At 49.1% G+C, this 17,446-nt stretch overlaps 2 protein-coding genes across 5 annotated transcripts in view; one reads left to right on the forward strand and one right to left on the reverse strand.

Annotated features, from left to right (window-relative positions):
* Positions 1–17,446, forward strand: part of LOC135919314 (immunoglobulin domain-containing protein oig-4-like) — a 380,763-nt gene that overhangs the window by 271,498 nt on the left and 91,819 nt on the right. The window contains exon 1 of one of the 3 annotated variants that reach the window (XM_070534535.1): positions 16,218–16,239. The exons of the other annotated variants lie outside the window; for them this stretch is intronic. The gene's annotated coding sequence lies outside the window, so the exon portion shown is untranslated. Of the gene's footprint in view, positions 1–16,217; positions 16,240–17,446 lie in introns of those variants that run through there. 3 annotated transcript variants of the gene reach the window in all.
* The window catches only part of Plod (procollagen lysyl hydroxylase), a 171,924-nt gene that overhangs the window by 12,523 nt on the left and 141,955 nt on the right, over positions 1–17,446 (reverse strand). For both annotated transcript variants that reach the window (XM_065453045.1, XM_065453044.1), the window contains one exon: positions 3,217–3,355. In XM_065453045.1, coding sequence (XP_065309117.1) covers positions 3,217–3,355 — 139 coding nt within the window. The remainder of the gene's footprint in view (positions 1–3,216; positions 3,356–17,446) is intronic.

Below are 17,446 nucleotides of genomic sequence, written 5' to 3' on the forward strand. Positions count from 1 at the left end.
AGCGACAAATTCCCGTTTGCCGAGAACAGAAAGGGAAATCCGCAAAATAAGTTAACTTTAACATGTAGTGGTATGTTTTGTAGTATTTTGCAGTTGTAAATAAGGTGTTTATTTCTTCTCTCCCCCGCTTACACGCGAATGAAAATGTAGTACTTTTTTCAGAAGCGCGCTCGCTTATAAACGCTTTGCCACCATAGTTTTCATTGCCGAATAAATTTGTCCGCGACTACAGCGCCAACGTACTAGGTGTTTCCAAGTAGAATGAGCCACATACATCTGTAGTTCATTTATTATTATCATTTGTTTTAATGCGAATCATTATTTGCCAACTTCAGGAGATTTGACCATATCTGCCGATCTGGCCTTCTACGCCGCCACGGTGCCGGCGGTGCATACCAATTTGAGCCGCTGGGCATGTGCTCGTGTTCTCGATGGCGCCGTGGTCACGGCATTAGTCGCCATTCGACTCCCGCCTCTGATTCTCGCGTATTACCTGCGCTCAAGCATGGTGACGCGTAAGAAGATCCGGGGAACTCGGCTGCGGAACGGCGGGTGGTGGTTGCCTCCGTATGAAAACAGCGATTCAAAAGCAAGTTTCCCACGCGAGTTGACTTTCAGCCACCGGACAGCGACGCGTCGCCTCCACGTTCCTCCCCACGCTCGCAGCGGACTTTCACGGTCCTTCCTCGTATTTATCAGGCCGTTTAATCAAGTATAGAGGCCTGCTCTTTCGTGTTGCACACGGAGTCTGCGCGCAACAACGCCGCTCGCCGAACTCCCGCAAGGCAGCGTCATTACGGCGAATGGAACCGATGTCCCCGGCTTTCGACGCTAAGAAAGAATCTCTTAGAGGGGTGCAGCTTCGTCGAAAAGTGTGTCAAATGGGACTTTGGTATCCTCAAGGGCTTACTTGCGCAGCTTTAAGATGGCGTACGTACTACTGGGGTACTACACGGCGCAGAGGAAAAGAAAAGTTTTCGCAACGATCTAGCAGCTAGGTAAACCTACGCTCTTCCTGGCCCTCAGCTTGTCCCAGCTCCACAATGAGCGCCTGCTAGAACTCATCGAGAGAGCCAGAGAGCTGGTTGATGCGCACCGCCGTAGGGTTGACGCCATAGCCAACTACTTACAGAATGCTTCGCATAACTTCGATTCTCACAGTACGCGGAATCTGCGTAAGTATTTTTTTTTTCTTTTTTTAGAAGCAACGGGGTTAAACGATAAAGGGAGCAAGAGTAATAAGTCACAACTCTGCCGGTATCTGGAGAGGCCAGAGAGCGCGTAGAGATTGGTGCTGAAGTTATTATTGCTGCTGAACCTGATGATCTCACCTCTCCAAACAAGTTGCTTTACGGTACATTCGACTGGTCGCTTTAAAGCACTCTAGAGTGCTCTCGAAGTGCCCTTTACACGCGGCTGGACGAGATCGAGCGCTCCGAGCAGATTCGCCCAGTTGATTCAGAGCGCCGCGCTCCAGCTCAGAGCGCTCGGAGGCGTTCTCACCTTCGGGAAGGGAGCGCGGCCGAGAACAGACTTAATTCTTGTAACGAGTATCCCCCGATTGCTCTTAAAGCAGGTGAACTTTCGTCTCTGGCAGGCTTTCTCTGAGTTCAGTCTTGAAAAGGCTCGGCACCGCTACGTACCGAGTCTGAGCGCGGCAGGAACCAGTCGAATGTGACATAAGACTACACTTTTACTCTCTGTAAATATCCTAGTTAATATGGGCGACATAATAATGTCCACCAAGGCGACAAAAGGTCTGCGGTAAGCCTGTCGTCTTGTCGCGTTTCCAAAGTTTTCGATCGCCGCAAAAAAAAAAGAAAAAGAAACACTCCCGAGGTACCAAACGACGATCTGATTATGAGGCACACTTTAGGCGGGGGGGGGGGGGGGGAGGGGGAGGACTTTGGGTTAACGTCGACCAACTGGGTTTCTTTTATGTACCCTTAAACTGAATTACACGAGCGTTATCGTTCTTATTTTTTTGGTTTTGTCCTCATCAAAATGCGGCCGTCTCCGCGGGAAAGCCTTTTAACATTTAGAACAGAGCGCGCCAAGCTTTGCCTCATCACCAAGCTTTGCCGCTCGACGCACTTGAACGTTCCTAGGCAACCGCAAATGCTGTAGTGCGTACGATCGTAAACACAATTCAACCAGATAGCGTTACTCGCTCCTTTTTTTTTCGAACCCACCAATGATAAATTTTACGCGGGACCACCGATCTCGGAAAATTATGCCACAAGTTGTCTCTCACGATGGCCCAACATCTCATCACTGAAGAATTTCACACGGCCCGAGCGCTTCAAGCCTTATTACTCCATTCTTTAAAAAAAAGAACGCAACTTGTTTCATAACTACGCCAAGAATGCAGCCGAGAACTTATTACTCGAATGTACGACCGCTCGCTCCATCGGCCACTTCGAAAACAAACGTAATCATCTTCTCCGAGACGATATAGTATAATTTCGCAAGTATCGACGACTGCCCAATGGAATCTCGCGCGCGCTAAATGACACGCAATATTTTTTTACGAGGCGACGCTGTTTGCGTATCAAGCAACACCTTTTTTTTTTCGCTTACCGTCTTCCTTCTTTTCAATTTATTTTGTTTTCATTTGAAGCGGTTTTTCGTTTAGAAAAAGGTCGGAAGGCGATGCAACTTCTAGTAGAAGTCGATCAAGGACAACGTATACCTGAGCGAGTTGGAAGTGAGAATAGGTCGAAGTCACTAGGCGCGCCACCCTGTCGCGTCACTCAGACTGAGAGGGAAGTAGGAGCAGCGTCAGACTGTTTATATTTCTTTTACTGTACTACCTCCGGGACTGGCCACATTTTCTTAGTCTGCACTATCATTGGTAAAGGCTCACTAAACCGGCTAGAAACACACACACGACCAATACGAAAAAGAAGGATACTTAGATCGCTAAGAGAGACACTTTCATTTTTAAAAAAATACCAAGAAAGAGGCCGACGCGGCAGCACAAACTTTGTCCGTCTATAGATTCAGCATAAGCAACAAAGGGATGGATAAGCAACAAAGGGACAACAAAGGAGATGGCAGTGGAACATAAACTATATAGCAGGCACAATAAATAGACGACCACGTCAGGGAGTAAAGGAAATTTACAATTCGAGTCGATAAATGGAAAAACAAATGATAAGAAAGGAGAGAGAGAGAGAGGGGCGGTGGGGTCAGGTGGCGCCTTCGGAACCGTACCTTGTCGCGCATGTTCTTGCAGAAGGCCATGTCGGGATCCAGGAGACCGTTGATGAAGGATGGGAATTTCTCGCGCGACTTGACCAGCGAACCATTGATCAGGTACGCTCCGTTCACGAGAGGCACGTTCCATATGCCCCTGCGCCGAGAAAAAGAGGGAGAAAAAGAAAGACGTCAGGAACGAAAAATTATTTCAAGTAAACACCACGTCTGGGGGCTTTTAATAGAGGGGATGAACGCTGCAAAAGTGAGTCTTTGTGCGCCCCGAGTGAAACAGAAAGAAAGACAGAAAAATTTTACACGGAAAGACGGTAAGCACACAAAGCGCGAGTGTAGAACAAGACCCTCCGGTGCCGACAGAATCGGTTTCACGTTGAGAACGGGAGGGGAAAAAAGGCAAAAATGCGGCGTGAGAGGAAGGGAAAGGAAAAGAAACGAGGGAACAGTCACATTCACGAAATACTAAATGCTTTTGTCTTTCCTCTGAAAAAAAAAAATGCTTTCTATTAAAAAAGTGAGTGCGCGCGCGCGCGCGCGCGCGCGCGAGCGAGAGAGAGAGAGAGAGAGAGAGAGAGAGCAGTGCTGCGAAGGACTACGCAGAGACGACGCGCTAATTACGTGTTGTTTCTGTCTCGCACCTCTGCGCGGCCCAATTGCTTTCGAGCGCTCGCAGGCAGTCACGAGAAATGAACTCGAGGAAGCGAATCACGGAGTACACAGGAAAGGACGTGCGATTTCAGCGTACGACCAAGCGAGCGAGCACGGAAAAATGAAAACTCGCTGCGGACCCGGTATAGATTGGGAGTCGCAGGTTGTCGCACAACGGATAAGTGAAAACGCAATCTGCATAAAATATTCATTCCCGTTTTTCCTTCCCTTTCCTTTGTTAACAAGCACAGGGCGAGGCATCGACCAGAAAGTAAGTGTTTCTGGACTAGGACAAAGAAGTAAGTGAAATAAAACGCCGCAACAATGTGAGTGCAAAAGGCACGCGCTGACATTTTGTGATGGGGCGCGCGGCATGAAGATGCCTGTTATCGTCATGCGATTGTGTCCAACGGCGCTATGCCTTTTCTTTTTTCGACTTCTTTCTGTAGTGCCTTCGAGCCTTGAAAGTATATTTATTAAACAAACAAATAAATAAATAAATAAATAAATAAATAAATAAATAAATAAATAAATACGACTCCTGTGACGTCCTATGATCACTCTGCGACCATGACGTTCTCGTAAAGCTCCAATGCAGTGTCAAGCTATGCGTTAATGTCACCGCCATCTCATCTCTAACGGCACTGCGCAAGCTGTCGTAAGGGCAACAATGTATCATCCGTAACTTAAGATAGCGCGACTGTCTTAGAAACTGCGCGCGCGCGCGCACGCAAACACACACACACACACACACACACACACACACACACACACACACACACACACAACAGGTTAATCGCGAGCGCGCGAGTAAGTAGGCAAAACACCAGAAAGATTCCAATTGAAGAAAATGCAGTAGAGCGGGACGAGGGAGCCCACAAATAACGGTCTCGTTTTCACGACATACGTGAACTCTAGGAACAGAAAATACAACAAACTCGTAGAAGGTTTAGGTGTGTGTGTGTGTGTGTATATATATATATATATATATATATATATATATATATATATATATATATATATATATATATATATATAGCTCAAGCGCAGCAGTCCTAAGAATTGCCAAAGCAAGGCGAAACAAAAGAAGCAAGGTGTGTAGCTGGGAGCGCGCACCGAACCTTAGGCAGACAGAAACGAGTGCGCTGGGCTAGATGTCACCGCTACTCCAAAGTGAAAAGAAAAAATACTAATAATAAAACAAATTAAAAGGCGCACCGTTAGCGTGCTAGGTTGGGAGTAACTAATGGCTCGTGTAGCGGCGCCGTTACTCCCCCCCTCCTCCCTCCCCCTTTCCCTCGACTCAAACGGTTCGCTTGTTCCACGTCAGCTCACCCCGTCTCTCTCGCTTTTTGTTTCCCGCAGTTGCTTAGTTGGTTCCTGCGCTTTCCAGTGGGATAAAGAATTGCGCCGTCCGAGGATTTCCGTACGTTCCCGCCGAACACATTTCTCTCCAGTTCTCTCGCGCGAAACAATCCAACGAAAGACAAGAGACATCTAACGGCTTCGGGTAGCGAGAGCAAGAGATAGAAGAACGAATAATCAAAAAGAAAACAGCTAACTGGAGTCTTATTCGCGCGAAATCGCGCCAAGCTCCGCCCACGCCGCCATTCGTGTCGCGTCGGTGCCACGTTCAAGTGCTTTTCCTGGCAAACACGCACGTACGCGCGAAATTCTGAGCAGCGGGCTAATATTTCTCAGCGGAACCGCGCCAGGCCGCGCACGCTCGAAATAAGGAACCTAAGACGTACTCCCGATCCCACGAAACTAAGTGGCGGAGTCGGCTCGCGGATTACATTGACGGATGCGCGCATTTTGCTCGCGGAATACGAAAATGACGTCGAAAAGAAGTAAAGCGCAAGCAAGTAACGTCGGGTGCAAATCTGTTTCAGAGTGAAAGCCCCAAACGCATCGGCGTGCGCGGTAGCTTGGATCTCTCGGAGCGAATTTAGCAACGCGTTCTAACCAAAGAAAGAAAAGCTATGAAGACAAGACAAAAAAAAAAGATACACAGGCTGATTTCACAGCGTGCTATAAAGGAGGCCTATAAAATTGCGGTAACGCTGCCTTGTGGTACTTCAGTTCTATGCATTCATATAGCAGCAGCAATGCGAAAATGCGAGGCCATAAAAGCTTTAAATGGTGTGCATGATATCCAAAGACAAAATTCTGCCCTGCCTTTAGCAACAGGCCTCTGCCGGAGGGCTGCCCAGTGGCGTAGCCGGAATTTTTTTTCGGGGTGAGGGGGCATGCACTTGACGGTCGACACGGAGGGCGAGTGAGGGAGTCCGAAGCAAGCTACATACTAACAAAGAAACTTCGGGGGGGGGGGGGGGGGGGAGCTCACGTACTCAGAGTGCCACCTTCTGGCTACGCCACTGGCACTCTGCCTGATACGGGCAAGCCCCTGTTAAGATACCGCCATTAATAGCAAACGAGATAGCGTCCACGAAAGCAAAGGGCACAACGTTGTCGCTTTCTGTGGCTCCCGTGCCGTCTGCAGTTGTCTGTCGAAAGAAGGTGCCAGTAGCCCTCGCGCGTGGATCTCTTTGCAGCCGCTGCCGTCAACACCGGATCTCGTATAAAGCAACGGATTCCAGCTCACGCTGGCAAAAGAAGCAAGGGGGAACCGGGACCGCGATTCTATAGCGATACCCCACATTCGATCCTATGCCACTCTTACCGTCCACCTTTCACAGTTGGTTGATCCCACTGATAACGCGAGCGGAGCGTCGCTCTGGCCATTGAAGAAGCGCTAAAAGCATCAACAGGAAGAGCACCGGAAAAGGCATCGCTACACAATCGCGGCCCAAGTAATCCGACGTCGTCTGCTCATCACGACGGCGTCCAGTGCTGAGAGCTTGCATGCAGCGTTGACGACTCTCGCCTGATCGTTTAGCGACACGTGTCCTCCATCCCGAACCTAGTGCCTAGCTCCGCTGGGTGTTATACCCTTCATCATCGCTGCAGAGACCCGCCTCGCCAAGCCCAACTAATTGAATCTGAGTAGTGGGGTGTGTCTCGGATGCTGAGTGATTGTATTGCTGGAGAGACGCGCAACAAGCTCCGACTTGCGCAGCCTGCGGCGGCGGCCAACCTTGGACTCTCAAGCTCTCACTCGGGACCGTGGCGCACACATTCGCCCACAACGTCTTTCTGGGCTCTGGTGCGATGTTCCGTGGAAAATATACTTTTTCCCCGATTTCTCGTCCATTTCACCGGGACCCATGCGCACCATAGCTGTCCTGAACTATTTAAAGGCGTTCAAGGCCACAGTGCCGGTCGTGAGGACAACACGAACAACACGATGCAGTTCATTTGCTCCCGACAGCTCTTCTGTGACAGAAAGAAGAGACTTCTTGACAAACCCCAGTAGGGAATTGCCTCGGAAACGTACGTTACAGCAAGGGTATCACGAAAGATCGTGAACAGAGCGCGAGGAGGTCTGCGCGTCAACAAAATGTAGTCGATTTCCTCTAGCGATATTTTTTTCACTTCAGGCTGTAACAAACAAACAAACAAACAAAGAAACAAACAAACAAACAAACAAACAAACAAACAAACAAACAAACAAACACCACTTTCCTGGAAATTCTAGACGGTTCGCGATTGGGGCCAGCGCAATTATATCTGCGAACGCTTACGTGGAAGAAGTCTCTGCAATCTGTACGGCGAAATACACATGACATGTCGGATAAGCTAGTGAACGGCATTGCGTTAACGCAGGCGCAAGCATGTCAGCGCACCTTCACAGAAGACACGGCCGACACTCCCGGTTCTCTCGCTAAAATCTGTGCACTACAACCTACAAAAAAGATGAACAAGTAACAAGAACGAGAGAAGGGAGTAACACGAACGAGAGAAATAACTGAATCAAGGCTCATGAACCGGAGTGAATCAAAAGACAAAATTTAATCAAAGCGGGCCCCCCCTGTATACTGCAGGCGGACGCCGCGGTCTGTAGCGCCAGGAATGCAACAGTTAGCGAAGCGCACGGCGGCCGCTGCATGGCGCCCATAGCCGGCTTCCTCCTTTCCCAGCTTGCCTTTTTACTTAACCCTTTCCCTCGCCCTGTTTTTCGCACGCACGCACGCGTCCAACTCTGTTAACGGCCTAACTGGCGCGATAAACTCGTTAAAACTCCTCACAATGGCCCCGTCGTCGTTCCGGGCAACGCGTTCTTATACGAGCCCCCCTCCCTCTCTCTACAAATACAGCCGCCGTCTCCATAGTGACGCAGCACGAAAGGAAAAAGAAAGCGGCAGGTCTTTTCCTTCGCTAGCGTTGGTACTTTCATGGCTAAATTTCGCGCCCCATGTCGTCGCACCAAGCTAAAGAACTACGAAAAAAAAAGAAAGAAAATTGGAGATAGAAATCCGAAGGTAGAAAATGAGGAGGGCTTGTATGGTCCGTGAAGGGCAGCCGAGGACGTGCGCATGACATCAAGTTGTTGGAGAAGCGAAGAATGCGAGCTCGTAACAAGGCCGCGCGCACAAAGCCAGCGCACCAAGAGCGCGTTTGTTATACGTAACACGATAAGAAAGAAACGACAGAAGAGAGAGATGGAAACTGAATGGCTGGACGAGGTCGTAGTCCCGTAGAACGAGACCCCCGGGAGCGCCCCCGCCACCACCCACCACACGGACGTATTTCACGAAATAAAGGGACAATAAGCGTGTCAGAACAGCGCCGCGCGCAGAGCCATCCGGCGTTCCACAATTCTTGTTCTGCCCTCAACCAGCCCCAATAACACCCCTGTCGTACATTCATTTCTCCTTCTCTTTTATCACCCCTCCCCCCTTCTCCTCGATCTTCGCAAAAGCAACTCGAAAAGTATGGACAGTATAACAAGCTCATTCGTGGTGTGCTCTCCGTTATAACATGCATAGAGTGGGAGAAAATGTATGAATGGAGATAACAGACATTAGGCGCGACGCTGGGGAAAGAAACAAGAAAAAAAGAAAGAAAGAAAAAAAAAGAAAAAGGAGGAACGAAGCTGCCGTGTTCGGTCTTAGCCTTTTCTAAAAGCTTCCTCCTCTTTGCTAGCCTTGCCAAGAAAAGTTTTCCAGACAGGGAAAAGCGGCGCGAAGGAACGGCGAGCATGAAAAAGAATACGTAGCTCAATTCGCGAGCGAAGCGCAGTAAAGGGATAGATATTGACGACGAAAAAAGAAACATGAGAAAAATCACAGGCGAGAATGATGTTCATCTATGCGTACTCACTCTCGCTTCTAAAGTTTCACATAAAATTGCACCGCGAAGACCGACACAACAATCTCATTCTTTAACAGTTTCCAGACGTTCGTGAACTCCCACAAGCCAGAGTGTCCAATAATGCAGCAGCATGCATTAAGAGACGACAAAAATGAAGTAAACGACAGAAAGAAAGAAAACAAGGCAGGGAGTGGTAGTCCCGATTAAAGATTAAAAAAGGAACCCGAACATTAAAAACTTGCACGACGAAAAACGGCCAAGAGGTCATATATATAGGAATACAGGAAATAAGGTAAGGCGGACAAGCCATCCGCCACCACGGCCGAGATGCATGGAAACAGGCGTCTCTCCTCTCTTATCCCGCGCCAGCGTTCTCCTTTTATCACTTTCAACGGCCCGGTCCGTCTTTGCTTCGACACGCACCGACGGCGCCACCGAGGTTTTCCCCCTCCACCTCTCCTCCCCCATGTCCCTATCTCTCTCTTCTAAGGCCCATATCGTCTTCCCGTAGCGTTACTGCCGGTAGCAGCAGCCGTTTTTAGCCTAAAGCGCGGGCTAACAAGTCCGCGGCGGCGGACATACACCGAAAGGCTTTTTGAGGCCTCGTGTAGTGCACCGTGCCTCCCACTCCACGCCTGGTACCTCCTGCTTGCACCGGTGGCCGTGGGGGCGCGCTCCATTCGATTAGGCCGAGCCAGCCGCTTCCCTGCGCTGCTCCTTGTATTCACCGCTGCTCCCCTCAACTTGCTATCCCGAAGCTTCAAGCCTGCGGGCTTTAGCACTCGCTAAGCACAGTTGCGTGAATTGTTAGAAAGAAAAGGATAACATAGAACAAGGCCAGTTGAAAGAAAGAAAGAAAGAAAGAAAGAAAGAAAGAAAGAAAGAAAGAAAGAAAGAAAGAAAGAAAGAAAGAAAGAACCTGCTCTGAAGTTGGTGGGAGCACAAAGCGAATAACAAACTCGCTCCTTTTACGTGCACTACTGGAGAATCTTCGATGTGTAAAAACTCGACGGCGTCGATGTTCCATACGTTGTAGATGCAGCCAACGTTTAAGGAAAATCCACCCGACGCTTTGCAGCGGTGAGAGAGAGCTTCCACGCGCATCGTTTGCATGAAAATCTAAAATCTACTTCTAAGTATGCCGTTGTAAACGACGGCAGATTCGCGCGTCGTGAGACGGACTCGTTTTGTTCAGCGCTACACTTGACCATTTTTGCACGTGCGCGAAGCCTACCGGCAGACGGACGTACAAACTCTCGAGAATACAAACACTGACAATAAAAGTATATTCAGAACACACATACAGACACACACGCACGCAAAAAAAAAGATGGGAATATAAACATATTGCTGCGGGTAGAGAAAGAAATGGAAACATATTTCAGACTATCTACAGCACAACAAACACAACGGCGACCAGCTTGTTTTAAAAGCTCTCCGGCATCTTCGTCTTTCACAGTGGGCAACGCTGTCGTCGTCACAACGCTCGCCCAGCACCGCCGGCAATATAAACACCATTCTCCCTTCACTTGCACTAAAGTCAATCGCAGGCAGCCAACTTCACTGCGTAGCACAAGAGTAGTGCGGCAAAGCGCGTCGGCTCTTGTCATTTTTCGCAGCACAATCGAAACTGCAGTTTTCGAGTAACGCCGCCATTGTAAGCACACGCATCGCTTCCTCGTTCGTAGACAAGGCTCCGACCGAAAGACACGGAAATAGGGGCCAGGTTATCTCGCCCGCCGGCGGCTGCATTCAGATTTCCTCGAGCGTCACCCGCGCACGCGGGGTCGCAGTTTCTGACGAAAAGTACGCGGCGGCTTCGCTCGAGTTCAAGGAGCGGAGACCGCTGCAGCATCAATTAAAGTAACGGAGCGACACGGCGGCGCTTCACGAGAACACGCCTAGGGTTGTCGCGATGCTACGTACCTACGCGACGCAACGATTCTTTCGGAGGGAGCTACACTTCTCACGAGCCACCGGTCACGACGGCATTAACCACGGCTGAGCTTCCCTCCAGCACCGAAGGCGCAACAGCGACGCGCGGGAGCGTTGTTCGGAACGACGCGAGATGTGATCCACAGAGCGGCGCTTTCTTACACGCTTCAAAGACTTCGACGGCTCGAAAAGTTGCGCGGTTCAGCGCGGAGCGAACGCCAGCAGTGTATCTGGTTATCTCAAATCTCTGCTCGCTCGTCTCGAGAGTTCGACGCACCCTCCCCTCGTAATTCCGAATGGGCTGCGGACAACAAAGCTCGCGCGGTGGTGCTGAAAAGCCTTTTTCGAGTTTCTTAATCTTCTTACATTGTCCCCGCTGCCTATATACGGCGCGGCGAGCGATATATCACGCACAAGCCAACGGTCACGAATGTGCTGGCTTTGTTGGCTGGCAACATCATCGGCGCACGAGTGGGTAACTCTGCTTCTACGCGGCTTAAGCGCTGGCGCGAAGAATAAAGTATTTCGCTCGCCGCCAATTCTGCTCCGTGCAAAGAATCAATGCGTCAGCGCTTGCGCGCCGTCGCGTGCCAGCGTGGTTGCGGGAAATTTCGCCCAATGCGCCGAAGCGCATAAACTGGTTAACTCTAATGATTTTCGCCGAAGCGCCGAATCAATTAGACGCTTGCGTTCTTTTCCTTTCTTCCTTCGGTGCGCTTCCCCGCTTTGCACATTTTCCTAACTAATGAAGCCGCGATGCACCGTTCAGATGAAGAAAAAGTGGGAGGTGCGCATGCCGGCGCTTGTCCGTTGCGAATGATCTCATCCGTGGAGCCATGTTTATATTTCCAAGCGATAAATATGAACGAACCCTATACATAAAAGGTGATTGCAAAACGGACCGCCGCGCTGCCATCATCATGACAAACGGTTTTGCGGAGATGCTAGCTTTACAATTCTGAAATGTCGCAACTTGCTTTCTATTGCTGCGAAAATAAGAATGTTTTCCCTCAACACTAAGGTGATGCAGTGCGATGCTGTCACTTTCACGCTTATTATTGTTCTACTACTGCCGCGTTTATATTATTATTATTATTATTATTATTATTATTATTATTATTATTATTATTATTATTATTATTTAAGTTCTCAACTGCCTCTAGCATCCCCTGACCACGCGTAACCGGCAGTTTGCCAGTTCCCGTACCTGAAATCTTTAGAATGGACGAATCAGGCGAATAAAATAGAAGCAGTTCACCCCCTTTCCTGTATCCAACAGCTTATCTCGCTTCACGTACAAACTAAGCGGAAACAAATGTTCGAAACAAACAGTGCCAAGGACTTCGTAGAGTGGTTTATTTTCAAGGACTCTAAATAGCTACATAATCTGAGCTGCGTTAATTAATTATCGTTCTGCAATACCAAAATATACCACTGATACCGGAGGAGAAGGCTTAATAAGCCAGAAAAGGCGAAAAAAAAACGAAAGAAGCTTGGCAGCGCCACCTTGGGGTTCGCGCACCATCTAGCCACGAAGTCGTAGATTTTGATGGCGTCAACTCGGCGCGCCTACTAGGTACTTTTTCTCGTCAAAGATGAACTATACTTTATTCTAAAGGAGCCAAAGACTGAACTTGGCAAGATTTAAGAACGTTTACTCAGCCAAAACGGCGTAAAAAAGAAAATAAGAGAGCAGTGCTGTGAGATATGTGACGTGACACTTACGTATACCGGATTGAAATTCAAACAAAAAAACTTAGACCTTCACTTTCTCTTTTATTATTCAGCTTATAATCGAGGAATCAACGAGAACATAGCTTTGAAAGTATATCAGTCAGTCAGTCTAAACTGGTGCAGTGTTTCTTTTTACTGTCCCTTTAAAGTTATTCACCGCTGAACAACAACAATGACGAGCAGTTGCAGCTATTGTGAATGGTCTCACAAGATAAATGAGCAGTGGATTTAACATGGCAGTAAGAACGGGCTGCACGAATGGGCGACACCTGCACTTGTGCCTCGCCGCGATTGTTTCTAGAGAGAGAGAGAGAGAGAGAGAAGAGAGGAAAAGCAGGGATGTTAACCAGACGCACGTCTCGTTTGCTGCCCTGTACTGGGGCAGCAAACCGGACGGGCCCTTCAGTGCGAAACTGTACTCTCTCTCTCTCTCTCTATGGGATGAGAGGAGAGAGAGAGCATACATTTGAAGGTTCGCACCGAGTCTACAAACGGTCGCAAAGACGTGCCGACTTGAGGTACTGCAACAACGCTTTTGTGGCTTTCTGTGCCATCGATGCGTACGGCTATGGTCCGAGGATACTCATTTCTGGAAATGGTCTATCTTCTAGCCCGTTCAATGCTTTCCAGAGAGCTTCACGTTCGACATCGTACCGGGGACAGAGACATACGGTAAGATTGTTTCGATTTGAACAATTAAACAAACTTCAACATAACCGAAGCGTACCGTATGTGCTAAGCGTAGCAATGCATTCGAGTGTTTATGTCCTGCTGAATGAAGAGAATTCGCCATCCATCGCCGAAATGAAGTCGCGCCGCTGGTCGTTTAATGCAGGAACTGATACACAGCACCAAGTGTCAGACACGTACACAAACATTTCTCAGGGGCGTGAGACACGTACGCAAACATTTTTCAGGGTTGCCGTTTGCGATAGTACAGCACGAAAAGCAAGCGCCAATGAATTTTTCAACACAGTAATATAAAATAGAGTTCGCGGAGCCAGAGACCAATATCTTGAATGGATCGACGTAGCAGCGCAAGTCGCATGGAACTTCACCGCAGCCGTCAAAGCTGCTCGCTCCCTATGCACAAGAACACGACCCTCTTCGCGGCACGATTGTGACAAAGTGGCGCCGGGGGACGATGAATCGAGCTCAAAAGGAATCGAAAGACAAATCGACACGCGCACGCGTTCAAAAGACCTCGATCAGCTCGCCCAAGCAAGGCGAAAGCGCCGGGACGAATAGCGACGGCCATCGCGCGTGCGGCGTCTTCGGCGCGCTTCATCAACGTCGATATCCCGACCGCGCTTCTCCCCCCTCCTCCATTCGTTGATGCCCCGCTCGCGAAATGCTCTTGCGTCGAGCGTGCCGCACCCTCGTCATCGTGACAGCCGCGGCGCACTGGCATCGGCTCGCTGCTGCTACACGGGCCGGCCCACGCGCGCGCAAGCTCGCGAACGCCACGAGGATCGCCCGCGTGGAGCTGGAAAGAAGGGGGGGGGGGAGAGAGAGAGAGAGAGAGGGGCATACAGCCCCGGGCGTTTCTGCGCCGACGCCAGACACCGCCGTCCATCATCGCTCGCTGACTGTAGACGATGTCCACTGCTCTTCTCGCTCGCGATGGACGGCGCAGGGTCACGGGCACTGCACATCATCTGTGCTGTCAAGTCTAAAGCGGAAAACGTGGGAGGTTGCGTATCGTAATCGATTTCTCGGACATTCTGAAGACGACTTTGCATCGCTCTAAATTCTTAACGCTATGTCACTTAAAAAAAAAAAAAAAGAAGAGGTGGGGGAGGGGTCACGTACAACAGCAATAGTACTAGATTAATTGTGCGAGTTGACAGCCCGCCTGTTCTTCAAATTCGAAGATTTCAATAGTTCTTCAATGAGATTTCAATAGTTAACGGCATGTCTGCAGATATGGTGTAAAGACTGTATTGAAACTTTACTGATAAGCGTCTGTAGAGATTAAAGAGTGAGAAAAACAATTTTCTCACCGGGTACTTACTGCACGTACTTCCAGCGCGCGCGTCGCCTATGGCGGCTAAACGCGATGACTTTGCGATGTTTCTGCGCCGCGAAATAACCGCACTCTAACGAAGGCAGGAGCTGCCTTGAGCGTGCTCGCCAATTAAAGTGGATTACCTATGTTGATTGTGTCTTGGTCACGACAGCGCAGGAACGACTTGACATTAAATGGACTTACCCCTACAGCAAAAGCTCGTACACGATTTTCAGTTGTACCTTAACTAAAGGCCGTTAAAAGCAACAGAAAGGCAAGAAAACGTCCACAGACTCTTGCGAGGGACCGCCCACTCCGAGCGACATCCGCGCAGGAAATACGCTCGAAATGCCGTTCTACACGGCCGTCGTTTTACTTCTGTGCGCCTCGCACGCTCTGCAGCTACACACTGAACGGTTTTCGAGCAGTCAGCCAGCAACGCCCGTTTGCATGCAGCGGCCGGCGGCGCTACGCTTAACGTTAGTCATGTGTGCAAACTCCCGGCACGTATTTTAAGCTATATCAAAGTAGGCAAACGTGTACGAACACAGCGCAGACCATTAAGGAAACAACTACACACGCTAACGAGCTCTAGAACATGGTGAAGAAGTAGAGGACGTTGTATGAGTAAATCTCGGTCTGATGGTCGCACCACTTCGAAGCCTTTCTGTCGTTGCCGGTATCAAAGATTCACAGAGGTTGCACAGCCTGCTTCAATATATATGCTCGGTTACAAAACTTTGTTTCATCAATCATTATTTTCACACAATTACTCTGCTATGTGATTTATCTGCAGCTCCTTAATAATTTCCCTGCTTTTTATACGCTGCTCGGGCAACTGAGTTTTGTATGTCATACTGCCGGTACTTGTACTGCAAGTACCTCGGTATTTTGACCCAAAACTATACGGATCCAAACAGAAACAGACAGTATACGGATCCAAACAGAAATACTCAAATTACTCGATCGTATTCTCAATGCCCATTATCACATATGATCATATGGGCTCCTGTATAGAAAGTTACAAACTCGTATATTTCCATAGAAACGTTTATGATTATATGGTATTATGTCACGGGCCTATGGTTCATGTGCAAACACTAGTGCTTAGAAAGGTCGGAAATATTGTACCTCAAATACCAGTAGATGAAGGAAACTGAATCCAAGCAAGAATTTCATTGAAGTATCTTCTACTGCATCTCTTTAGCTTTATGATCTTTCTGCATAGTTTCTTACCATTAAGTTTATTTCCTTTTCTTTTTTTAGTCCGCTTTCTCTTGCAGCCGATATCGATCTTTGGCTCGATCTATAGTTGTCACCTCACCTATAAAAGCACTTCCCTTTCTCCTTGCGAATATCTTAGAAAACTGTTTACTTTCTAAACAACGAAATCATCTGACAAATCTTGCCGCAGCGTTCTCTTTCCAGAGAGAACACCGGGCCGTTGATCGAAGCCTTGAGATGGAGCCGTGGCCGACGAAAGGGTACGCATCACTCAAGCCAACATCCACGGCACCGCTTTTCTGCATATTACCACTCCCTTCCCTTCTCCACGTTCGCATTCCCTCGTTATACCGTATTGACTCAGTTTTAACGCGCGATTTCTTATCCGGGAAAACGTACGGAAAGCTGGCATGCGCGTCAGATTTGAGTAAGAAGCCAACAACACCTTATTCACTAGCTGCGTCATTGGCGCATAGATTCTGCAATCCAATCGAATCTACACGTCGCTGCAGCTGTGGGACCAGCGGTTAACTTTGTAGTCATTCCCCAAGTTGGTTAGGTTGCCACGTTCCGCAAGGTGTCTCAAGAATTCGGTGTCAAATGCCTCGGACGGCACGGAAGACGACATGCTGTGGGCTGCTGCTAGCGATAAGGAGGCAACCGACAGCGACGACAGGCGAGGACGAGGAATAAACTTTTGCGAGCATTTATTACGCACTTCTTCCTCATCGACGCACTATTGCGACAGACATTATGTCGACACATCAAGCGAATTTTCTCCATCGCCTCGATGTTGCACATATAAAGCCCAAATGCGGTAAGATTCCGGCCCGCGCACCGAATGCTGCGGGTACGAGAGCAAGAATGCGAGGGTCAGCCGAGCCGAGGATGATGAATTTACGCGTGCCCGATTTTGGAGGCCTCGCGATCAAGCGCGCTAAGGGAGGAGAGCACGCGTCTCATCCTTTAGCCCAGCCGTGGTTGGGCATGGCAGTCCTCGCGGCAGAGCGCATGCGCAAGCCACGCGCCCTGTATTGCCGTTCCACTGTAGTTCGGACGCAATAAACGTTCCGTTCCCAAGAAACGAGAAGAAGTCGCCGTTACTATCTGTCGCTGTGGATATCTGGTGAGCGAACAAGCAATGCGGCAATCGCGTTTGATTCTCGTGGTATGAAATCGGGGCGCGATCGAGGGCACGTTAGAAGCGAATAAATACGGTCTCCGAAGTTATGGTGTTTCGTGGAAGCGCCTGCGTGACATTTCTCAATCCGCGCCGCAGCGCGAACGTCGGCTTCGCGGAAAACTCGTGTACGAGCCAAATTATAAAGCCAGCTTTCTTCCACTGCGCCAACCAACGTTATAGTGGCAGCCGCCAAAATGGGAGTGGAAAAGCCGACTGCTGGCGGATTTTCGAAAAATGTAAAAGAAAAATAAAAGAAGAAAGAAAAACAAGATTTGTGCACGGCG

This window comes from Dermacentor albipictus, chromosome 2 (genome assembly GCF_038994185.2).
Source record: "Dermacentor albipictus isolate Rhodes 1998 colony chromosome 2, USDA_Dalb.pri_finalv2, whole genome shotgun sequence".
NCBI classification, from domain to species: Eukaryota; Metazoa; Arthropoda; class Arachnida; order Ixodida; family Ixodidae; genus Dermacentor; species Dermacentor albipictus.